This window comes from Pan troglodytes, chromosome 6, assembly GCF_028858775.2.
Source record: "Pan troglodytes isolate AG18354 chromosome 6, NHGRI_mPanTro3-v2.0_pri, whole genome shotgun sequence".
NCBI classification, from domain to species: Eukaryota; Metazoa; Chordata; class Mammalia; order Primates; family Hominidae; genus Pan; species Pan troglodytes.
In genome coordinates this window covers 8,587,181-8,611,963 of record NC_072404.2, presented here as the reverse complement: position 1 = coordinate 8,611,963, position 24,783 = coordinate 8,587,181, and the positions used below count along the sequence as shown (strand labels likewise).

Here is a 24,783-nt window from a genome sequence, read left to right as displayed (position 1 = left end):
ATCCCTGGGCTCCTCCTTCCCCCACCAAGGCCAATCCAAGGAGCAAAAGCAGTCCCAGCGATGCGGGTGCATTGAGCAGGTCCCCCCGAAAGGCTCTCAGCCAGGTCACCAGGTCACCGGCATGGTAACCCCAGGGGCTGTTGGTGACATCCACACAGCCTTTGTCCAGCTCCGTCCCCCAGTTCCCCAGTCCTGCAGGCTGAGGAGCCAGGCGCCAGGCCTGCTGGGCCCCTCCACACACAGCAACGTGCTTCAGACTCTCCTGAAGCCCAGTCCCGGCCTCCCAGGCTCTCACCTGCTGGAAGGGGTTGGCGGCGCGGGGCGAGCAGGCCAGGTAGTACTGCAGGATGTCTGCGGAGAGACATCAGGGAAGGCTGAGCTGCAACGGCTGTCCCTGTGAGACTGCGTGCACGTCTGCCTGTGTCTGCATGCATATCTTCAGGGCATCTGCGTGCATGTTTACATGTGTGCATGTGTGTCTGTGTGCACCTGTTTACACATGTGCATGTGTCTGCATGTTTACTTACACGTGCATGTGTCTGTGTGCACGTTTCGTGTGCATGTGTGCCTGTGTGCATGTGTCTGTGTGTTTATATGTGTGCATGTCTGTGTGTGCATGTCTTCGCATGTGTGTCTGCATGCATTTACACACATGCCTATGTCTGTGTGTGTGGCAGTGGGGTCTGGGCTCCCATCAAGCCAGAGTCCCCACACACTGCCCCTTGCCAGGGTTCCACCTTCCGAACTCTTTACAAGTTCAGTTCTTCCAATTATAAAAGAAGATTAAAAAAAAAACATTTTAAAAGTTCAAAAAATGATGAAAGAATTTAACAACATAGGAGAGCACCAGGCATCACTGTGGCCGCCTGTGCAGTGAAGCCAGCGTGGCTGGCCTTGCTGCCTTCTGGGAGGGGCTGTCTGGCCCGCAGGCTGGAGCTCACACTTACGTGTGTACATGTACACGTGTAGGGGGCGCTGCTCATACTTGATGAGATCCCCCCAAAGGCCGCTGGCTACAGTAGGGACCTGGAGGGACCAGGATGATAGCACCGGGGCCAAGGACAGTGGTGGGTAGCACTGAGCGGTCACCAGCCCTCCCCGCCCCTAGCAGAGCGGGCCCACCCCTCCACCCTCGCCCCCGAGGACAAGGTCAGTGGGCGGCAGATGACTTTTCCTCCAGGAGGCTCTTCAGGCTTTGGTGGAAATGGTTCCTTCAACAAAGGCAGGTAAAAAACCAGCCCACAAGCCAATCCTGTGGCCTCCAGGGACAAAGGGTGGCAGGATGGTCACCTTCAAGGTCATTCAGTAACCCTCACCCCCACAGGGACAGGCCTTCTATTTCCTATTTGGGAACACACAATAATTCCACAAGGGGGGCCCGAGAAGCTTAACACACTGACGGCACCCTGATCTCTAGATTCCCACGTCCACCTGCGTCTGTGCCGTCCGACACACATCGCAAACCTCCCGAGGGGGCCGAAACTCCCGATGCCCCAGCTCCCTGCCCCCCACCTCCAGACCTGCTCCCCCACCCACAGTACAGCTTATGGTCCCGCAGCACAGAGCTGCTGAAACCAGGGACGCCAACTCCTGCTCCGTCCCTCTCGCTCCCTACATTCAACTGACCGGGAAGTCCTGCCAGCTCCGCCCTCAAAGCCCATCCCTGTCCACCTTTTGCTCCATTTATTCAAGCCCCTGCTGTCTCCTGCTTGAGGTATCCTCCTCACCCACTCTTGTAACCCTTGAGGCCTGAGGAAGCTTTGAAAGGGACCTTCAATCATGGGTCAAATCTCTCCCCTGCCTCCCTCCCTCCAATGGCCTCCCCCTGGAATAAAGCAAAGCTTGCCACAGTGACTCAGCCCCACTGGCCTCCCACCCTCCATTCTCCCCTCGGGTCTGCCTCCTGCCTCGGGGCCCTTAGAAGAGATGCAGCGTCCTTCTGGCTCTACTTTTTTTTTTTTTGAGATGGAGTTTCACTCTTGTTGCCCAGGCTGGAATGCAGTGGTGCGATCTCGGCTTATTGCAACCTCCACCTCCTGGGTTCAAGCAATTCTCGTGCCTCAGTCTCCGGAGCAGCTGGGATTACAGGCACCCACGACCACACCCAGCTCATTTGTGTATTTTTAGTAGAGACAGGGTTTTGCTATGTTGGCCAGACTGCTCTTGAACTCCTGACCTCAGGTGATCCACCCGCCTCGGCCTCCCAAAGTGCTACGATTACAGGTGTGAGCCACTGCACCCAGACCTCTGGCTGTACTTTAATGCCACCCATTTGGCCTCCCCTGGGCATCTACTCGAAGCAGCCCTGGGTCACCTGCCGCTCCCCCTGCCACGTGGGCACCCGCCACCCCACATAGTTCCTGTCATTCTTTGCAGAGCCTCCCACTTGGGAAAGGTGGTCCTGTTTGCTCACTAGCATCTTGGCCTGGGACCTGTCTCCCTGAGACCATGGACCCACAGGGCAGGGGTGTCTCGGCCTCAGCTACCCCACTCTTTTGGCTCAGCCCAACCCTGGGGAACCCGCTGGGACACGGCTGTGGACACAGACTCACCCCCACTCAGCACCGAGTACTCCTCCACCATTTTGGTCACGTAGGTGTCAGGGTCCACACAGAAGTCGCTGGAGCCCTGAGGTGGGCGTGGGCAAGCAAGAGGGGTTGACCAAGCTGGGCCTAAAGGGAAGCTCTCGGGGGTAGAACCCGGCCCCTGGAGTCTGCTTTCAACTCAGGAGGGTGGACTGTGAATCTGGGGTTACAGGCGGACTGTGCCCATGGTGGGTCCCCACCGCTCTCGGGACCCAGTGCCCGGGAAGATGGGAGGGGAGAGGAGTGTGGCTTCCCCTCGTCCCTCCCCCAGTGCCCAGGTCCAGCAGCCGGGGACCTCACCCCCTCTGCCACTCACCACGGACACAGCCAGCTCCAAGCCCAGCGCACCCCAGCTGATGACCAGGGCCAGGACTCCCAGCAGGCAGACCCTGGGGCAGAGACAGCCAGTCAGCAGCCCCCAGGCCAGGGTGGGGGCCGTGCCACCTGCTGGGCTGCAGGTCAGAAGGCAGGTCCCAGTGCACATCAGGGGTCAGCCCACACATGGGCTGGGGCTCTTCCTATGGCCTGGCCTCAGCCAGAGCTGCCCACAGCCCAGGGCCCAGATGGATCCCTCTCCTGGGTGGGGTGGCGCTCAGAGATCCGAGCTGGAAGCAGGACTGGAGGGCCACGTGGCTCTTGGGGCCCTGCCCCTCCTGTCCCCCAGGTCCCTCTCCTGAACAGGCAACAGTGTCCACTTTCACGTGGGTCCCCACATCCCGCTGCCCACGTAGCAGCCCAAGGGGCCTGATAACGTCAGCTAGATCAAGCCCTCCTGTGCTGAACCCTCGCTCAGCAACTGGGGACTCAGAGCTCTTGCTACGGCACTGGCCTCTCCGTCATCTGAGGCCTCACTTCACCCACATCTGGCTCCCTTTGATCCAGATACACAGGCCTCCTGTGCATACCTCACTGCAGGTGCCCCCACCACGAGTCCCCCATATCCCAGTTCAGGTCCCCAAAACACACCCCAGTGCAGGCCCCACACCCCACTGCAGGCCCCACACCCCACTGCAGGCCCCACACCCCACTGCGGGCCCCACACCCCACTGCAGGCCTGCACACCCCACTGCGGGCCCCACACCCCACTGCAGGCCCCACACCCCACTGTGGGCCCCACACCCCACTGCAGGCCTGCACACCCCACTGAGGACCCCACACCCCACTGCAGGCCTGTACACCCCACTGCGGGCCCCATACCCCACTGTGGGCCCCACACCCCACTGTGGGCCCCACACCCCACTGCAGGCCTGCACACCCCACTGTGGGCCCCATACCCCACTGCAGGCCCCACACCCCACTGTGGGCCCCACACCCCACTGCACACTGTCATCCTTCCTGTCTGTCCAGGCGTCCCTTACTCCCTTGGGCCCCTGCTCAATCCCTCCTCGCTCAGGTCTCCTTGGGCACAGTGTGAAGCTGCACCCCCCCCCCCCCACCCTACTGCAGGCCTTCACACCACCCCGGCTTTTCCTCTCCAGGGTGCTATCACCTCTGGCCCATGCCACATTTCCCTCATTCTGCTCCTCTGTGGCCTGTTAGTGCCACGTGGGGGGAGGCTGTGTGTTCTCCCATCTCTCCAAGACCTGGCCCAGGGAGGCACCAGCCATGGCTGTGCAGCTGCGCGGTGAAGGGCAGTGACAACACCTTACCTCCCACAGAGGAGCTGCCGCTCTCTCTGCCTTCCAAACGAGGAGACCAAGGCCCAGCAACAAGAAGCCACCTGCCCAAGGTCACCCTCCTAGTGAGCCAGAGCTGGGGCTGGAACCCAGGCTGCCCCAGGGCCAAGGATGGAAGGGGTGGAGGAAGGAGCCCCAGCCTGGTCTCTGGGTGGCCCCAGGCTCTCGGAGACCTGGGCAGGTTGCTTCAGGTCCTGGGCTACAAGTGCCCCACGTGCAGACTCTTGCAGGAAATCAAGGGCTGGGGGCAAGTGTGCTGGGATGCTGGCCACAGGGGCACAGGCCACAGGCACGGAAGGGGCATCTCAGAGCAGGCCCAGTGCAGGGGGGTCCCGCTCAGCCCCCACCGCAGAGCTTGTGGCTAGGATCTGCAGATGAGGTGGGGGAAGGGGTAACATGGTGCCTTGCCCTGCCCCTCCGCTTTGGGCCCACGGGGGGCCGACACCCCCAGACTCACCCCACCAGGATGCCCTTGGAGCTGCGGATGAGGCCCACCAGCACCAGGAGACAGATGATGACATCCAGCAGCAGCAGGCCCAGGTAGCCCAGCCACCTGCAGGCAAACCTGGGAGTGGGCCAGGGCACAGGGACCCGGCGCCAGGGAGTGGGGCGCCAGGGGCCCTTGAGGGGGAGCTGAGGCCAGCAGCCTGGCACCCCGGAGGGCATTCAGAGTGTCTGGGTCATGGGGACTGGTGTCAGTTCTTGAGAAAGGCTCCCATTAGGGGAACTCCAGCCACTGCCTGTGACCTCCAGTGGCCCTGGGCCACACCCTGCCCATCAGGCCTCATGTACTAGGTGCTGAGAGCAAAACTGGCCCAAGGAGGGTGATGCTTTCCCAGGTGGGGCGGGCAGGGAAGAGGGCCTGGCCGCACCTGTACCAGTCGTAGAGATCCACCTGCTCCGCCAGCACCTCCAGCGACACCGCCGTGTTCCTCCAAAAGGGGATGGCGGCCGTGTAGCCCAGCAGCGTCTCCAGCAGGCCCTGCAGCCTCTGTACGGCTCGCAGGGGCTCGGGCCGCCCGGCCAGCTGCCGCTCCAGGGTCTGCAGGCTGGGCTCCGCCGTGTGGTTCAGCCCCACCGCCGTGTCCCACACCTGCGCCGGACCCGCGGGCGTGAGGCTGGGAGCGCGCCCGCCTCGCCCCAGAGTCTGGGCCCCTCCTGCACAGCCCCAGTCCCGGCTGCCCCGCCCGTCCTCGCGCAGACGTGGGGCTCCGGAGCAGCAAGAGTGCTCCTGGCCCCAACTCCGCGGCCACTCACGCGGTCCTGGACCCCGGCCACCGTGCGGTTGGCGTGGCGGAGCGAGTAGGTGGCCCTATGGATGCCATCACTGGTCTCCCCGTTGCCGTAGAATCCCACTGCGATGCCGGCGCTGGAGAGGGCGGGGCCGTGAGATGTAGCCCCGCCCACCCACACACACCCCACTCCAGCCCCGCCCCCTCGGGCCGCCCCCTCTGGCCCCGCCCTCCGTCCCCGCCCCACCGCGCTCACCTGCACACCAGCGTGGCGATGATGACACACCAGGCCGTGCAGCAGCAGTCGGCATCCAGGTGCTCCTCGCTCTTGCGCCGCCGGCAGCACAGCCAGAAGGAGTAGAAGAGCAGGAAGAGGAGGTCCAGGGCGAGGCAGGCCAGGGCGGCGGCCCCCAGCAGCAGCAGCGCCTGAGGGCAGGCAGGAAGAGGCGCTGGAGGGGTGGACCCCCAGCTCAGAGTCCCACGCCCCGCCCCAGCAGGGGTCCTGGCGCAGACTCCCATTTAATCCTGCCCCCAGCCCTGGGAGGTGGGCCCCATCCCCGACTTGTAGGTGAGGCATGGAGTCTCCCACCACCTCAGTGATGCACCTGGGGTCACCCAGGCCTGGACCCCACACCTGGGACCCCGGTCTCGCCATCCTCAAGGCTGCACAGCATGAAGACTCCATAGCCACTAGGAGGGGCCGGGTGAACCGACTCCAGGCTTCTGTGGCTCCAGCAAGGGCACATGTCCCCTCCCCACTGGGTCCCCAGAGTCCAGGGCAGGTGCTCAGGACGTCTGCCCCACCAGGCCCCAAGGAGAGGCGCTGGATGGAGGTAGCCAATGTGGGTGACAAACGAGGATGCTGCTGGTGAGCCACCATCTTTGCAGCCACAGCCCCACTTGGGAGGTCCCTCCACCTCTCCGAGCCTGGTTTATCTTCTGTAGAAAGAAGTGCTGCTGAGCTGGGCAGGGTGGCTCACGCCTGTAATCCCAGCACTTTGGGAGGCCGAGGCGGGCGGATCACCTGAGGTCAGGAGTTTGAGACCAGCCTGGCCAACATGGCGAAACCCCATCTCTACTAAAAGTACAAAAATTAGCCGGGCCTGGTGGCGGGTGCCTGTAATCCCAGCTACTCAGGAGGCTGAGGCAGGAGGATCACTTGAACCCGGGTGGCAGAGGTTGCAGTGAGCCGAGATTGCACCACTGCACTCCAGCCTGGGCGACAAGAGCGAGACACTGTCTAAAAAAAAAAAAGTGCTGCTGCTCCCCCGAAGAAGCGAAGCCCTGGGGAGGGGGCTGCTGGCATCAGCTACTGTCCTCACCCCCAGCCCGAGACAGCCCCAGGACCCCAGAGCCCGTCCCCGTCTCAGGCCCAGAACTCTCCTACCTGAGTCCTGGCAGGATCCCCCACCCCAGCTGTAGTCCTAAGGTTTTCAGGTCTGGTAGGGAAATTGGGAGCCTGTGGGGGACTGAACCCCCTCTTGCTGACCATGAAAGTGTTTCTGAGGGGTGAACATGGAAGAGGCCCCATTCGGAGTCTGATCCTGTCTGGGGTCTGTGCACCGAGAAGCTGCACTCAGGGGTGGGCACTGTCCATGGCGTGCCCCCACGCTGGATGAGATGGTGGGGCTGGCCCCACACTGCTACAGGCTGCATACAGGCGCCCCATCGGACACACAGCCCTGTCTGGCTCCAAGCACGGCCTTCCAGTGTGGCTCTCCCCAGGTCTCTGAACACAAAAGACAGACCACAGAACAGACACCAGAGCTCCCCTGTCCCGAGGCCAGGCGACCCCCACAGGAAGTGGCTAATTTGATGCAACAGTGACATTTCCTCAGCACCCGCTGCGGGGAGGGAGGGTAACGTAGCCCCAGAGCTGTCCCTTCTCCTGGCACTGCATTCGATCTGCCTGGCCGAGTGCTCTCACCCCATTTCATCCACAGGGAAACTGGGCTTCATAGAAGCTACAGAGAAAGCACACAGGCCCTGCAACCCCAGGTCCCTGGATTCAGCATAGCCCTGCCCCCGGCTCAGCCCTCCAGAACCTCCACACACTTCCTGTGCCGGGGGAGGGATGGGGAGCTGACACAGGGCTGCGCCTCATCATGGGGCCAGGGACCACCTAGAGGCTAACTTGGGGGTGCCCATGGGGGGGTGTCAGCAGCTGGGGCCCTCAGTGTTGTGGGGTGGCCACCAGGCATACCTGCACTGCCCTCATTGGCACTACTGCAGAGAAACGCCTCCCTCCCCGCATCTCAATGCTTCAGCAGTGTGGCCCTCTTGGGACCCCAGCCTTGGGAGCTGCTGGGGCAGATGGTCCCCTGCCTGGCCCCCCTTGGGATGAGAGGCTCAGCCACAGTGGGCAATGGGATTGCTGCTGGATCTCCCAGGAGACGGTTGCCAGGCAGTGGGAGGATGCCGTGTCCTGCCCTCCAGGAAGCCGGCCGACGTCCACACCCGAAGGCGGCCTTTCCACCTCCACCCAGCCAGGGAGGTGCTGACCAGCCCGGCACACCCAGAAATGAGCCGCCATGGTCCAAAGCCACACCGGTGTGTCCACGGCTGCCCAGCAGCCAGCAATCTGGGCACTGCAGAGCATCAGGGGCGGGCACCCTCCCACTCCTTCAGCCATGCACAAGTGCCTACCGCCCCTGCAATGGCAGGAGGACTGCTGGGCCCTGCACCCCCACCCTCCGGGGGCAGGACCCAGGGCTGGCACCAGAGCCACTGAAACTGAATCAGCTCAGGGTGGTCTCATGGTCCCAGGGAGCTCATGTCACAGAGGGGTCCTCAGGGCCCAGTAGGGCTTACCCAAGATCACACAGGGAGGCGGAGACAGTCCATTCACTTGGCGGGGCCTCATATTAACAGTCCCAGCACGGTACCCATGCTCTGTACTCAGTGGGTTGTCTATAAACGTTAGGGAGCTTGGAAAAGCCACGCTCTGGGGCTCCCTGGGTCTGCCCTTGCCTATGTGGGGCTGGGAATGGAGTGGAGGTGCTGACCCCACAGGCAGTGACTGCAGGCCCTGCCAGTACCCTCCTTATAGCTCAGAGGCCAAGGGCAGAACAGGCCTGTAGGGGCAGCTGACCATGCCCCCCGGGACCAGAGCTCCACAGGACCCATGCCCACGTCTGCACTTCCATCCACAGGGCCTCCCCTGGGCTCCCATGGCCTGGGGGCCATGTCAACCAGCCGCATCTTGGCCCCGGGCTGGTCAGACTCCTCCAGCGAGCCCTCCCTCTGCTCTCCACTTGCAGAGGCCTCCCCAGTCCCTGGCTGGAGTCACCCTCGCTCCCCCGACCCTGTGCTCAGGTGGGACATGACTCTAGGAGGGCCTGTCTGTACTGCACTCCACATCTGGGACTCACAGCCTCGCAGGGAAACTCCTCCTGGGGTGAGGAGCTGGGGACTGGAAGAGCAGGTCAATCCCAGACACGCATTACGCAGAGCCTAAACAGGTACCCCGCTGTGACCTCCGCAGCCACCGGCCTGGCATGTCCACCCAGAGCTCGGGGCATCAGCGTACATCAAAGGGCTTCCAGGTCCAGATCACTTCCTCGGCGGCGCCAGAGCCACCCACTCCCACTTGCCAGATGAGAAAACGGAGGCAGAGCGAGATAAGCCCTGGCCAAACAGGATCTGGGCAAGGCAAGCCCGTCCCTCAGATGGCACTGCCCTGGTGCAGAGGGCTGATGCCCAGGGGCAGTGGGCAGGGGACGCCCATGCCCGGTGGGGAGAGGCTGCTAAGCACCAGGCACCCTTGCCCTTGGTGCCGCCTGCAGGGTGGTGAGGGAACACAGGCACTCAGCATCATCGTAAGTGAACTGTGAAGCCTGCTGGATGGTGAGAGACGCTGAGAAAAACAGAAAAGGCAGCACAGGAGCTGGAGTACTGGGGACTCTACGATTTTTTTTTTTTTTTTTTTGAGACAGAGTCTCGCTCTGTCGCCCAGGCTGGAGTGCAGTGGCGCCATCTCAGCTCACTGCAAGCTCCGCCTCCCGGGTTCACGCCATTCTCCTGCCTCAGCCTCCCAAGTAGCTGGGACTACAGGCACCCGCCACCACGCCTGGCTAATTTTTTGTGTTTTTAATAGAGACGGGGTTTCACTGTGTTAGCCAGGATGCTCTCGATTTCCTGACCTCATGATCTGCCCGCCTCGGCCTCCCAAAGTGCTGGGATTACAGGCGTGAACCACCGTGCCCAGCCTTTTCTTTTTGAGATGTAATTTCACTGGTGATGCCCAAGCTGGAGTGCAGTGGTGTGATCTCGACTCACTGAAACCTCCGCCTCCCAGGTTCAAGCCATTCTCCTGCCTCAGCCTCCCAAGTAGCTGGGATTACAGGTACCCGCCACCAATGCCTGGCTAATTTTGTATTTTTAGTAGAGATGGGGTTTCACCATGTTGGCCAGGCTGGTCTCAAACTCCTGACCTCAGGTGATCTGCCCACCTCAGCTTCCCAAAGTGCTGGGATTACAGACGTGAGCCACCACACCCAGCCCAAGTCTACGATTTAAAAAAAAAGAAAGAAAAAAATTATTTTAGAGACAGGGTCTTGCTCTGTGGCCCAGGCTGGAGTGCAGTGGCACGATCACCACTCACTGCAGCCTCAACCTCCTGGGCTTAAGTGATCCTCCTGCCTCAGCCTCTCAAGTAGCTTGGACCACAGGCACATATCACCACGCCTGGCTAATTTTCTTTTTCTTTCTTTCTTTCTTTTTTTTTTTTTTTGAGACAGAGTCTCTGTCACTGAGGCTGGAGTGCAGTGGCATGATCTCGGCTCACTGCAACCTCCACCTCTCAGGTTCAAGGGATTCTCCTACCTTAGCCTCCTGAGTAGCTGGGACTACAGGCATGCACCAACACACTTGGCTAATTTTTGTATTTTTAGTAGAGACGGGGAGTTCACCACGTTGGCCAGCCTGGTCTTCAACTCCTGACCTCAGGTGATCTGCCATCTCAGTCCCCCAAAGTGCTGGGATTACAGGCATGAGTCACTGTGCTTGGCCTCTGCCCTAATTTTTAAAAAATTTTTTTGTAAAGACAGGGTCTGGCTATGTTGCCCAGGCTGGTCTTGAACTTCTGGGCTCAAGCAATCCACCTGCCTCGGCCTCCCAAAGTGCTGGATTACAGGTGTGAGCACCGCGATTGGCTGAGGCAGCTTTCTCTTGTTCTTGCCTGGATGGGGCCAGCTGCAAACGGAGCCTCACTCCTCAGCCCCTAGGGGCCAGAGGCCAGGCTTCGGGGCCCCTGCCAGGACAGCCTCACTTGGCTTCCCCCAACTGAGGAAGGAGATGGCGCCTCCCTCAAAGGGAGCCCACTTGGGCTGCCCGGGTCCCAGCCCACCACTGCGAGCATGCAGAGCCTGGGTGTCAGGGTGCTCAGCAAACCAGGCAGCTGCTTCATCCCACGTCGGAGCCCCGGCACCCAACGCGCCAGGCCTGAGCCCAGCTGTCTGCGGGGAGCGTGCCGTGGCCAGCCTGACCTCTGCACCCACTTCCCGAAGCCAGATTCCCAGCAGACGGTCTCCTGCGGGGCACCGGGCCAGCGGCATTCCTACGGTGGCCCAGCCACCTCTCTCCACCGGGCTGGCGGCCCCTCCGCCCCTCCCTGGCCCATTCAGAGAAAGAATGGGAACTGTCTGATCAGCAGCTGGGCTCTGACCAAATGAAATTTTCCGTCTGTGGTGGAAGTGATGTAAAGGCTCGGTCAGGCGAGGCGAAAGCTGCACGCTGGGTTCCGCGGAGCACACGGAGAGGACTCAACTGCCACACATGCGCCAAGGGGGCTGGGGGCGACCCCCTCCTGCAGCCTCAGTCCCCCTGCCCCCACCCTAGGGCTCCTGGTCTCGGCCCTGGGCCACCCCCTCCTTCTCCAAGCCCCTGCAGCCCCACAGCCACAGACGGCATCCACGGGGGATGCCCCCTCCCACCGTGAGCCCAGACTCCCCCGACTGCCCCGCAGCCCCCAAAATGCAGCCCCCAAAACCCCACCAACTCTGGAAACACCCAGCCAGCCAGAGAGCAGGGGCCTGAAGCCTTACTCTGTCCCAGATCAGGTTGCTACCGATAGGATCCCAGTATACCCTGGGCCAGAGCAAGACCTCCCTGGCCTGGCAGGGATGCCTGGGGCACTGGCTGGTGAGAAGCGGGCAGGGCTGGGGTGTGGCTCGGGGCAGGGCTCTGTGGCCTCTACACCCAGGCATATGCTGTCCCTGAGCCTGGAGCCTTCCCCTTCAGGGAAGCCCCACTGTCCCCATACACAGGCCATCTCCTCCAGGATGTCCCCAGGATATTAGAGACCCAGGCCGAAACCCGGTGCTGCAGCCTTTGCTCTGTGTGAACCTCGGCTGGCTCCGCACTTGTAAGGCGAGACCCCCAACCTGACCTGGCTGCCTGCACAGGTGGGTGGCCCCAACCCAGCCCTGCTTGGAGAAGGGAGGGCCCAGTGAGCCACAAGGCCTTAGGACGGCCCACGGGGCAGGACACTTGAGGAGACGACGTGCACGAGCAGCTGTGAGGCCTGTGCCCCACGCCTGCCGCGGCCTCCTGGCCATGCCTACTCTGCCTCCAGGCCCTGTCTGGACGTGACTCCCATCAGCCACACAGACACAGGCACCCCCCAACGCAATGCCAGGCTCAGCGCCAGCACAGGCCACACCACACCAGGCTGCCAAGGTGGGAGGGCCATGCATGACAGCAGGGCAGGGCACACTGCCTGCCACCTGCACAGGTGGCTGCTGCTGGGCATCCTGGTGGCTCCCGGAGCACCTGGTGGCAGGACCTGGGCCTGGCAGCGTGTGAGGAAGCATGCCACTCGGGAGGGTGCACAGCAAGTCACGGCCGGCCTATGGAACACACGTCCCCCCACACACACACAGGCGGCTGCTCTACATGCACACCCCTGGGAGCAGCTGCCCACCCTGCTACCCTGCGCCACAGACCCACACGCCGCTCTGTGCCACCAACCTGTGGGCTACCGTGGCACGTGGCTGGGCTGAGGAGGCCCTGGCCCACTGGGGGGTGCTCACAGGGACTCTGATGAGAAGTTTGGCCCGATGCAGCCTCCAGCCCCAGCCACAGGCAGTGGCCACGATCCCACCACCCTGCCATTCCAGCCACAGCTGCTCGCTCCTTGGCTGGACACTGCTGCGGGTCCGCCCTGAGCAGGGAGGGAAGCGAAGACATAGGGCCCGTGTCCTGGAGCCACGCTGCTAGGCACAGGGAGTTCCAGAGTCCACAGTCACACAGCGGGGGCGGGTGAGCCTGGCAGGCCAGGCAGCGTGACCACAGCTGAGGATGATGGCTGCCCGTGGCATTGGGAGGGACCAGCGAGCCCCAGGGGTGCAGCCACAGGGCACGGTGAGCAGGGGTGGCAGGAGAAGCAGCCCCCGGTGGCCAGAGAAGGGGTGGGCAGAAGGTGGGTTCCAGCCCTGCCCCGCCCCTCGTGCCAGCTTCGTGTGGAAGTGACACAGCTTGGAGGAGGGAAAGGGACAGGCTCCACAGAGGCCAAGCATGAAGTCCACTGAGGGGCCAGAACCCCACCAGAGGCGCCGGCATGTGACAGACACACAATATGGTAACGGCCACACAGCCTGACTGCAGTGGGGACAGAGTCACCCCCGGCTTCCTGGATGGGGACGGAGTTCCCACACTGACGGCTGTGGTCCTGGCTGGGCTCCGGGCTAATTGGGAGCATCAGCTTCCAGGGCATCTTAGCAGCAGCTTGCGCTGGGTGCTGGGGCCCAGGCTTGGACAGACAGCTCGGCCGCGCTAGGTCAGGGGCTCCCCTGTGCCCACAGTGCCGGCCCTGTGAGCTCGGAGGCTGTGGGAGGCAGGAAGAGGAACGAGGCGGTCACTGAAACTCCCGTTGTGGGGAGCATCGTGGGCACCGCAACAGGTGGGGGAGGGCACTCTTGGCCCGGGGACAGTGTCAGCCAAGGCCTGGCACAGGGTCCAGGCGGCAAACGTCTCCTGCATGCCGAAGATCCACTGGCAGCAGGGACCAGCCAGGCCCTGGCCTGAGCCTGTGCGTGTGGCAGCAGCACGGGGCTCCGGGAGGACGTGGCAGGCGAGAGGTGGGAGTGGGAGGGGAGTGACCCCCACCTGCCTCCACGGATGCTGAACTCCAGGCCTGGAACTCCCAAGGCCCCTCCTCCAGAGGAAGCAACAAGGTTTGGGGGTGTCTGAGAGGCTGGCTGGGGTCCCACACCCCAATGCAGACTGAGGGGTTCTGGCCCTCAGCACTGTGAGAACCCCCCAGGTGTCCTGGGCCAGGGTCAGGAAAGGGGCGGGATCCCTAGGGCCAAGACTTGTTTGGGGAGGCCAGGGTGGGCTCGGTGTGTGCGAGCCACTACCACCACCCCCACGTCAGGGGCCCGCCACTGGGAAGTGGGTCCCCCTACCTTTGCCTCGTGGGTCCCCTTGCACAAGTGGGGGGTCCAGGGTCACAGTCTTTGGCTAGGCCTCAGCCCCCCATGCGGCCAAGCTGGACACGTGGCCCCAGCCCCTACCCATAGCACACTCGGCCCAGGCTCCCAGCGACACTGGCCCAAAATTAAAAACAGATTTTCCACCAGGCTGGGTTTGGGTTTCACGCATTCCATGACGGTGAGCTCCTGGCCGTGCCTGGAGGACGTGCAGCCAGCAGCGGCCACGTGGGAGCCGGGGTCGGGGCCAACTTTGTGTCCCTGTCCCCAACTCCTGAGGTCCGAGGTCCAGGTCACCAGGCTGCACATGGCCCCACACCCACTGCCCCACGCCCCCCGGGGCTCCCTCCGGGCTGGCCCTCACCCTCCAGGAATGGCCTGGAAGGAGGCCAGAGAGGCAGCCCTGGGGCTGAGGCTCAGAGCCGCTCCTGCCCGTCTCCCCACAGGCCGGGCCCCTTTCCTGCACCCTGTAGCCGGGGGACCCCAGCTCTCCCGCTGCCCACGCCCGCCCTCCCCCTCGTGCAAGGAACAGACACCAAAGAGCTGCAGCAAGCGTGTCTATTTTGGTCCCCGTGCTCCGACACATCTCCCAGCGTGACACCCGGAAAATCCCCTGCTCTTCCCACTTGTCTGCAGCCCTCTGCACCAGCCGCCTGGGGACCGGGCCCCAGGCCTCAGACCCAGCCAGGAGCTGCCAGACTGGAGCCCCATCTCCGGGATCAGCTCCCTACCAGGGAGAGGCAGCCCAGAGGGCACGGCCGAACCCCAGACACAGGGCTGCAGGGCTCAGAGCTGGGTGCACCCCAGAACTTCGGGAGTGCTCTTCCACGATGGCCAGGAACCCGGCCAGCGTGCACAGGCCCAAGGGGGGCAGAACGGCTAGGGGCACTGTGGCTGGTACCCTCCTCAGAGGCCGAAGGCACTGGCACTCTGTGGGTGGCCCAGCTTCCTCCCACACCCTCGGCCAACATGGGCCTGACTCAGCCACAGCGGGTGCTGCCCCACAGGACTCAGGTCTCAGCCAGCCTCCCAAGACTGTGAGAAGCCCCCTCGGATGGTGTGAGGCCCAGCACAGGGCCTGGGTGGGCTCCCTGCAGAACACAGCGGCAGGCCCGGGTACGGGAGGCCCTCCTGTGACCCTCCCACACCCACCATCCACCCGCTGTCACATGCCAATTCCCCGGTGGCCACGTCAGGCACTTCCCATGTCCTTGACCCCAGGCCCCTGGCTGCAGATTCGGTTCCTCTTCTCTAGCCGAGGCCTCAGCAGAACTGACGGTGGGGCAGGTGGGGGAAGTGTAGATGCCCCTGAGCCCCCTAAACCTGCACCCCTGGGTTCACGAACTGTGCTGACGCCGTGTCCACTGGGACGGACGTGGCTGGGCTGCAGCTGGAACCTGCGCCCAGTCTTCCGGCCCCCCATGCTGGCCGGCCCCCGTTTCTGCTTATGTCGGGGACACAGTGTCCACCTCCCAGGGCCACTGGGTGGTCTCCAAGAAAAGTGCTTTAGAAACAAGCAGCACAAGCATCCGGGGAGAGCCGCCGTGGCCTGGGGAACCAAGCTGCAGGGCTCCCCGCTCCCCCAGAGCCTGACCAAGAGCCCCCGGCCGGGGGTCAGAGCAGCTGACACTGCAAATCCCTTAGACGGGGTTGGCTGGCAGGGCCCTGCCCAGGGGTCAGGGGAGGAAGAAGGGTCACCATGGAGATGCCCAGAAGAGGGGTCCTAGAGCTGGCCCTCGAGTCTCAGGCGAGTGGGGGGCAGGCGGGGGTCCCACACACACAGACTGGAGTGGCCCCTGGTGATGCTAGAACTGGGGAGATCGGGGAGCCAGCACCCTGAGCAAGAATTACCACCCCAACATCCACACCTACAAAAAGCCGTGAAGACCTCGGGGACTTCTAGAGGGTCCCAGGCTGCTGCACTCCAAGGAAGGGGCTTGAGAACCCCAGAGTCTCCTGGGAACAGAGGTGGCCAGAGTACCCTCAGCACCACAAAAACCAGGAGCCCAGATATAGGAACCCTTGATGCGGGCAGCGGCCGAGCCAAGGGTGGCCTGACACCCACCCCCAAGCAGGTCCAGGGCCCACAGCTTCACACCCCCTGGCCAAAAGGCAAGCTCGGCCAATCGGAGTCTCCCCAGGAATGCAGACACCGGCCAAGATGGAAATCCTGAGTGGACTGGGACCAGCCATCAGGGGCTTCCTGCCCACCTCCACCCCCCAGTGCAGGGTCCCGTTCGCTGCACACCCCCAGCCTAGTTCATCAGCTCCCGTCCACTCAGGGATTGCTCCTGAAGCTTCCGCCCAGCTCCCCGGGGGCCTCCGTGTCTGGCCCGCGTCTGTCATCTGTAGGTACAGAATCCTGCCTGGCACCGTGGGACACTGGACAAGCATCTGGAACACGGTCCAACGTACAAGACATGTCAAAAGCAATAGGATTCCAGTTCTCAGGGACACCCACCCTACAGCTCTATGCGCTTGGACTGAACCCAGCTGGAGAGACGCTTCTGTCTCACGCTCTTCCCTTTTCCCCAAATGTTCCATGAACGTGTACCGCTTTCGTAAACGACAAGACAGGCGACAGGCGACCAACACTGCCGTTTTAACCAGAACTCATTTCCTTCTGATGAGTGGGGAGGAGGATAACAGGCCAGCCCTGCCCCAGGGAACTGCCCCCCAGGCTGCAACTGGGCACAAGGCTGACCTCGCCTTGTGGCGGCACAGACAGAGGTGCTGTGCTCTTAGGAGCCGGGCTCCCAACTCTGCTAGGAGAACACTGGCCCTACTCCCAGAGCTCAGATCCCCTCTGAGTGGCCATCCAGCCTGGGCTGGCACAGTGCCTGGCACAGAGGGCTCACCAGTTCCTGAGGCAGCACATTCCCCGTGCGCAGTCAGACCAGAGCGACCCTCTGGCACGTGGGGCTGAGGCCTCTCCCCGAGGCTCAAGCTTCTCTCTGCCTCAGGGCCTTTGCACCTGCCGTTCCCCCAGCCCAGAAGCTCTTCCCCAAGGTCTCTGTATGGTGACCTCAGTCTTGTCATTAAGGTCTCAACAGAAACATCTGGGCATTCCAGGCTCTAGTGGAAAACACGTCCCCCATGCTAGGCAAACTGAGGCAGGGCCTACTATCTGCCCTGGAAGGCAGATGTCCCAGTGAAACCATCACCTGCCAGGGCCAGCACGGCCCATGGAGGAGTCAGAAAGGAGCAGGCAAATCCTAACCCTCTGATTGTCGGCAGCCGGGCTTGCAACCTCCATGGCAAGCCAGTTAACACCACCTCCTGCAGGAAGCCTTCCCTGACCACTGGGCTCCCACCGCCTGGGTTTGCAACCCACCACAGTCCATAGCTGTTGTCCTGCATCTGGCCTGCCCTGAGCTGGAGGAGACAGCCGGAAAGAGAGGCTGAGGTCAGTGGGCATGAACTTGATCCCTGCCTGAGGACACGGGGTCACAAAGGGCTGGTGGGAGCTGAGCAGGCAGGCCTCCCCCGAATAAAGCCCAGGACAGTGTCTGGACCACCCAAGGTCACGCAGGAAGAAGCGACAGAGCGAGGGTGCAGGCCTGCGATGCTCTAGCTGAAGAGAAGGCTCTGCTGCCCTCAAGGGCCCCTGCCCGGGGCCAGGACAGCCAGACCCACTTGACATTCAGGACTCACTATGCAGCACTGACTGGCCCCGGGCCACGCCAGAGGCCTCAGGCCCAGCCCTGCCAGCTCAGCTGCGGGGCCACCAGGGAGTCTTAGGCCTCCTGTGGGCCTCCAAATCCCTCCTGTGAACAACAGCCCCCCATTCACTCAGATGCTCAGGCAGCACGGGAGCCCTTCTCGACAGTCACTGGCTGGGGAGCTGCACAGAGCCGACCCCAGATGCCCCTCCACCCCCTGCCCTCTCACAGATCCCTCAGCCCCCATCAGCTTCTAATCCCACGGTCACACCCCCAGCGGCAAGGCAGCCGTGGGGGAATCCGGGGAACCTGCGACTCCAGGCTGACCGCGGCTCCTCGGGGGGCTGGATGAGGGACCTACAGCAGGGCTGCGGCCCCACCACTTACTATGTGATTCGGAGCCTCAGTTTGCTAATCTGTACAATGGACAACTCTCCCCACCTCCTGGGGCTGTGGGAAAAGTGACTAGTGACAGGCAGTCCCACGCAGGGCCTTGAAACAGGACCTGGCCCTGGTCCCTCCGGGGGTTTCACCAGGGTTCCCAACAGCAGACCACGGGGGCCAGAAATAGCAAAGGACAAAGGCCAGTCCCCCGTGCCACACCCCCAACTCCCAACACCAGGCCCCACCTCCCCTCCATCCCCCCGCCCCCATAACCACGGGGCAGATGCCCACTCCCCAGCAGAGCACAGCCCAGGTTGGGGCAGCACAGAGACAGCTAAGAGGGAGCCCTCAGTCAGGATGGGTGAGGGGTCCACCCCCCGCTACAGCCAGCAACTCCTCACCAGGGGAGGCAGGAAGGGGCGCCTGCCACAGCCCAGGCCCACCCACTGCCCATTCTCCCAGGAAGGGGGCTCCTGGCCCTTGCCTCCCAGGGGTGACCCTAAACAGGAGGCACGGCCAGCCCAGATTCAGGATGAGGCAATGAAGGCTCAGAGACACCAAGCAGTTGCCGAAAAGCACCAGTATTGGAAGGGCAGGGGCAGGACGCACGCCAGGACCAGCTCACGCCACAGCCCCTCGCCAAGAGCCGGGAGTGGAGGCGGCGGGGGATGGAGGCAGGCCGGTTTCCACATCGTGAATTATTCAGTGGCTAATTCTGCTCTGTGGAGATGAGGCAGGAGAGAGAGTGAGTCAGAGCCCTCCCACAGCAGAGCAGAGCGCAGGGCAGGGGAGGAAAGGCGGCAGAAGCCAGGGCCTCCCAGGGCCACAGCACCCTGCTGGAGGCCAGGCAGGTCAGGCTGAGCAGAGGGGCCTGGCTACTGCCCCGGAGGCTCTTGTGGGCTGCAGACATCATCGCCCCTCACTCCCTCTCACTGCCTGTCTCGAATGTGGGAATGCAGGCACCCCGGAGGGCTGGAAGGAAGTCCAACTGTGGCTGGCAGCTCGGGCAGGTGGCAGCCCAAGGGGCAGCAGGAAACAGCCGCCCCCCACGCCCCAGGGCTGCCCCGGAGCTTCAGAACTGACAAATGGGCCAAACCCTCAGGGCAGAGAACTTTCCAAAGTGAAGCACACCCTCCTTGCAGCTTCAACAGAGTCCTCCAGGGACAAGTGACAAAGCCATCAGCATGGAATAAGTTCCAGAAGTTCCTGAATGTGCATTGCCCCCACACTGAACGGTCCCCCAGGGCTGGGCTTCTAGAACGCAGGCGTGAGATTTTATACCAATCCTTCCGCCTCCCTCCTCCCTGCTGTGTCTGGGCGTGCCTGGGCCGATCCCTCGCCCCCTTCCTCATCTGTTAGGAAACGTCATCGGCTCGGCTGGGGGGCCTGGGTGCAAGTGAGTGCGAGGCTGGGAGCAGTGGGCTCCCAGGTGCCCTGCTCCTCCACTTCCGCCTGCCTCCTCTGGATGCGGGAGGCCACAGATAACGCAGTTCTGAAGAGTCCAGGTGCTAGGCTGCCAGCGGAATACCGGATTCCCAAGCCATTTTGATAAGCAAAGCCATCCCCACCCCACCATGGGGCTCTGCCATGATCCGTCCAGAGAGAAACTCCGGGTGACCAGGGACCCTGGTCACGGGGCTTCTGGAATCCGGATCTCTAGGCAGGAAGGAAATGCCCACAGCTTGGTCCCCTGCCCCGCACTCAAATGACAGTAGCTTGGCGATGGGGGTGGTGCTGGGGCCTGGCATGATGCCAGGCTAAGGGCTCCCCTGGGAGAGGGCTGCAAAGGGGCCCCAGCCGCCCCCCAGGTCTGCCTGGGCTCAGCAGCTTCCAGCCTCCCTGCCTGAGGCCCACGGTGCTTCCTGGCCGCCGGGCCTCCCTCCCCCGGGGGTTACAGGCAGCCTGGTCTCCCACGGCCACACACGGCACCCTGTGTACATCCCACAGCCTGACCGCCAAGCAGGGGGTCATTACCGGCCACAGAGGGCTGGCGGCGGCCCAGGCCATTCACCCACTGGAAGCCTGGCAGTGGGATTCCCCAGCCGGGGGTGAGTGGGCGAGGAGTCTCTGCCTGCCTGCACCCAATGTGCTCAGGCACCCGCTCTGATCTCAGAGCCTGGGGGTCATCTGGGGAGGGGTCTCTGCTGGGACACAGCACCAGGCCGCCAACAGTGATGGTGGAGAGGCCCGCCACTGGCCAAGGGGGCTCACGGAGTGGGGAGAGGCAGCTCCATGAAACCCAGGGGCCTTAGTGACACCAGAAGGGAAGGCCAGAATCGGGAGGGGGGCCGTGGACCCTCACTGGGGGTTGGAGGGCATTTAGACCTTTGAGGAGGAGGCCATGACCCTGGAGGAAGGGGTCCTAGGACTCAGAAGGGACCCTCGAGAAGGAAGGAGGCCGGTACCTGCGAGGAGGAGGTGGCCGTGACCCTGGAGGGGGGGATGAGGGGTCTTTAGGCCCTCGGGGATGGGCGCCGTGACCCTGGGAGAGGAGGGGGCCGTGACCTGGGGGCCCTGACCCCGCGACCCCGAGAGGCCCATGTCACCTGCTGGTAGTCGGTGTCCTCGGGCCGGAACTGGCTGCTAGTGGCCTCCCAGCTCAGGTCGAAGTGGGGCAGCCGGTGCAGGAGGCTCACCCACCAGGGCGCCGCGTAGCTGACCCCGGCCATGGCGGGGCCCGGCCGCCTCCGGATGCGCGCGGCCTGCGCGGGGCTCCCTTGCTGGCCCGGGGCGCGGGCTTCAGGGACCCGTCGACCCCCGCCTGGCCGCCCGCATCATCCGCGCGCTCCTGGGCCCGGCCCGGCCCGGCTCGGCCCGGCTCGGCCCGGCTCGGCTGCGCTCGGCTCCGCTCGGCCGCCCGCGCCCGCCGCCTCTTTGTTCGCCGCCGCCGCCACCGCCCCCTCCGCGCCCCCGCCCGTCCGCCCGCCGGCCCCGCCTCCGAGCCTCCATTGGCCCGCCTCCCGCCAGCCCAGCCCCCCGCGCGCCCCGCCCTCTGTCCCGCCTCTTACCCACCATTGGTCTATCCCCCGCCGATCCCGCCCCACAGTGTGCCCCGCCCACTCGCTCCTGCACCTCTATTGGTCCTTTTACCTGATGGTTTTGCCCCTCCACTCGCATCCCCGCCCATTACCCAATGGCCCCGCCCCTCCACGTGTCCCCGCCCTTCGGCCCCGCCTCTGTACCGTCATTAGTCCGCCGACAGAAGCTCCGCCTACTTCCTCGCCTTCTTGGAGGGACGCCTGGCCCCTAAGGCGCTGGAAGACCGACCCTCAGCGCTGTAAGACCCGGGCCAGCCAGTCTTTCCACGTGGCCGTGGGGGCTGGAACCCTGGCTGCATATGCAGCTGCGCTTCATTCCATGAATTCGCTCTTCGTTTGGATCTTTGCATGTTTCTTATTTGACTCAAGGGTCCGGCCTGGTGGGCTGGGCTGGTCTTGGCCTCCCCATTGCACACGCAACAGCCCACAGCCCGCAGCGCCCAGCAAGGCACCGAGTGGCCTATCTGTACAATGGACATGATCTGGATTCAGGGCCTGGCTGGGGCACCTAGAGCTGTGTGATCTGGGGCAAGTTACTTAACCACTCTGTGCATCGGTGTCCTTGTCTGTAAAAGGGGATGATAAAGCTACGAGTGTTGGCAGGGCATGGTGGTGGTTCATGCCTGTAATCCCAGCACTTTGGGAGGCCTAGGCAGGCGGATCACCTGAGGTCAGGAGTTAGAGACCAGCCTGGCCAAAATGGTGAAACCCCGTCTCTACTAAAAATACAAAAATTAGCCGGGCGTGGTGGCGGGCGCCTGTAATCCCAGTTACTCGGGAAGCTGAGGCAGGAGAATTGCTTGAACCTGCGAGATGGAGGTTGCGGTGAGTGGAGATTGCGCCACTGCACTCCAACCTGGGCAACAGAGTGAGACTCCATCTCAAAAATAAAAAAAAAAATTTTTTTAAAGGTACAAGTGTTAAGTGGATCCGCAGGTAGATTCAGTCCCCATCCGGCCTCCCCTCTGGGGAAGGTTGAGTCTTTTGTCAAGACCTAAGATGAAGACGGTGCCCTGTTCTGGTGTCCTGGGGCCTAAAAATTCAGGCACCTGCCAGAGAGGGCCCATCATGGGCTTTGGAGCCACAGCCAAATTTCCTAACAGGGCCTCCCCATGCCTGCGCCTCCTCCTTTGCTAAAGGGGAGATGGGAGCTGCCAGAGCCAGGAGGATGGACATAGTACGTGCTTGGGCCCAGGTGCACGCCTCCCTCCCCACTCTAGAGCAGTGGGTGCATCCTGGCTCTGCTTCATCACCTGGGGCCTTATGCCTGGACCTCCTGTGTACTGAGAAACAGGTTTCCACACCCGGGATCTACCATCTGCTGTGCCCGACTTGGCCAGCTCTGTGGGCAGGCAGGCCGTTCCTGGCAGGAAGAGCTCTTTGCAGGCAGGGATGGTTCCGGGCAGTGTATTCCCAGGAGGCCTGGACTTTGGCTCATTGACTGCCCTGACTCGCCTGTTTTCCTGTGATAGGGCACCGGGCAAGAGGGCCTAGCTGAGCTGTGGTTTCCACCCGCTGGATAACTTGGAGACACCACCCAGCTGGGAAATAACAGCCAGGCAGAAGGGGGCGACCTCCCGATCACATTCTCCATCCCTAAAGGCCGAAGAGCCAGACATTTGGGGTGGGGTGAGGATACTGGCTCAGGTTCCTCTCTCTCCAATGCCAAGGATGGTGGGAGCTCCAGGCAGAATGAAGCCCCCCCTAACCCCCTAAGACCAAGGCTACCTACTTGGAGTGGGCTGGTACCTGGCCAGGTGAGTCCTCTTCTTTGGCGCCAGCTGACTGCTCACTGTGAACAGGTGGCGTAGGCAGGACGCCCACTCCTAGCCTGACACTGCTTCAGCATCCAGCCTGTGACCTCATCTCCACAGCCAGGGGATCGCCTGCACGGCCCGTGCCCCGGGCTGACTCTGACCTCAGAGTTCTGTGTCGCATAACTCCAGGGATGAACAGGGCAGTCCCTGGCCAGCTGCAGAAATTGTCCTTATAGCCTGGGATCGTTTCTGGTTCCTGCTATTAGCAGCAGCTCCCATGGCCACAAACAGACCTCCTGCTTCCCCCCCGCCCCCAACTCCAGTGCCCTCCACACGAGCCTGGCAGCCCTGCCAGGGTACACACATGCAGGCAGGGGGTACATGAGTTCCTTCCCCTGTTTCCAGAAGCCTCGCAAAATTGTACCTTTTCTTTTGACAAAGCCAGAAAGTCTGATGCAGACATGATGTGAGATGATAACTTAGGGCCAGGCACAGTGGCTCACGCCTGTAATCCCCACACTTTGGGAGACCGAGCCAGGGGAGATCGCCTGAGGTCAGGAGTTCGAGACCAGCCTGGGCAAATGGTGAAACCCCGTCTCTACAAAAAAATACAAAAATTAGCCAGGCATGGTGGCACATGCCTGTAATCCCAGCTACTCGGGAGGCTGAGGCAGGAGAATCGCTTGAACCCGGGAGGTGGAGGGTGCAGTGAGCCGAGATTGTGCCATTGCACTCCAGCCTGGGCGACAGAGTGAACTCCATCTCAAAAAGAAAGAAAGAAAGAAAGAAATGATAACTCAGGTGTAGTGGATTGAATTATGTTCCCCAAAAAGATATGTTGAAGTCCTAACTCCTGGCAACTGTGAACGTCACCTTCTTTGAAGAAAGGGGCCGGGAGCAGCGGCTCATACCTGAAATCCCAGCACTTTGGGAGGCCGAGGCAGGAGGACCGCTTGAGGCCATGAGTTTGAGACCAGCCTGGACAACATAGTGAGACCCTTCTCTACAAAAAAATTTAATTAGCTGGGTGTGGTGGCTTGTGCCACCACAGTAGTTCCACCTACTTGGGAGGCTAAGGCGGGAGGATCACTTGATCCTAGGAGATCTAGGCTGCAGTGAGCTATGATCGTGCCACCGCACTCCAGCCTGGGTGACAGGCTCATGCCTGTAATCCCAACACTTTAGGAGGCTGAGGCGGGCGGATCACCTGAGGTTGGGAGTTCCAGACCAGTTTGACCAACATGGAGAAACCCTGTCTCTACTAAGATTACAAAATTAGCTGGGCGTGGTGCCATGCACCCATAATCCTAGCTACTCAGGAGGCTGAGGCAGGAGAACAGCTTGAACCCGGGGGGACGGAGGTTGCAGTGAGCCGAGATCACGCCATTCCACCCCAGCCTGGGCAACAAGAGTGAAACTCCATTTCAAAAAAATAATAAATAAATGAGAGTCTTTGCAAATGTAATCCAGTGAAGATGACGTCATACTGGGTTACAGCGTTCTCTAAGGCGAAGATGGCGTCCTTATAAGAAAAGATCAATTTGGACACAGACTCAGAGATACAGAGACACAGAGGGAAGCACCCGTGTGAACACGGAGGCAGAATCTCAGGGATGCCGCCACAGCCCTGAACGCCGAGGGGCCACCAGAAGCTGGGAGAGAAGCCTGGAGCGCTCCCTCCCTCAGAGCGCCCCGCCTCAATCTCGGCCTTCTGGCCTCCAGAACCGTGAGACAACGCATGTCTGTGTTTGAAGCCACTCAGTTTGTGGAGCTTTGTCACGGCAAATCCAGAAACAAACACACCGGCTTTCTCAGAGCTTCCTGGTGGCCAGCGCCCTGTGCCTCTGATGGTATGGGATGAAAAGGTGCTGATGACTGAGTAATACTTGCAGTGTTTGGGCCGTGAAATCTATTCCTAAGGGGTCTGTGGAGGAAGAATTTGGTAAAAGGGATCCAGGGTGGAGAGAATAAGGGGCCCACAGTGAAGGTTCTGGAAGAACACAGCCAGAGTCCCTACCTC

At 62.2% G+C, this 24,783-nt stretch overlaps 1 protein-coding gene across 2 annotated transcripts in view; it reads right to left on the bottom strand.

Annotated features, from left to right (window-relative positions):
* Positions 1 to 20,817, bottom strand: part of TTYH3 (tweety family member 3) — a 33,080-nt gene extending 12,263 nt beyond the window's left edge. Inside the window, exons 1-8 of one of the 2 annotated variants that reach the window (XM_016945734.4) lie at positions 20,515 to 20,817; positions 5,750 to 5,919; positions 5,519 to 5,630; positions 5,134 to 5,354; positions 4,719 to 4,814; positions 2,902 to 2,974; positions 2,553 to 2,628; positions 296 to 351 (exon numbers count right to left, since the gene is read on the bottom strand). In XM_016945734.4, coding sequence (XP_016801223.3) covers positions 296 to 351; positions 2,553 to 2,628; positions 2,902 to 2,974; positions 4,719 to 4,814; positions 5,134 to 5,354; positions 5,519 to 5,630; positions 5,750 to 5,919; positions 20,515 to 20,637 — 927 coding nt within the window. In that variant the 5' untranslated portion in view covers positions 20,638 to 20,817. The remainder of the gene's footprint in view (positions 1 to 295; positions 352 to 2,552; positions 2,629 to 2,901; positions 2,975 to 4,718; positions 4,815 to 5,133; positions 5,355 to 5,518; positions 5,631 to 5,749; positions 5,920 to 20,514) is intronic. The other variant, XM_009442576.3, reaches the window with a different exon arrangement.
* Between the last annotated feature and the right edge of the window lie 3,966 nt (positions 20,818 to 24,783).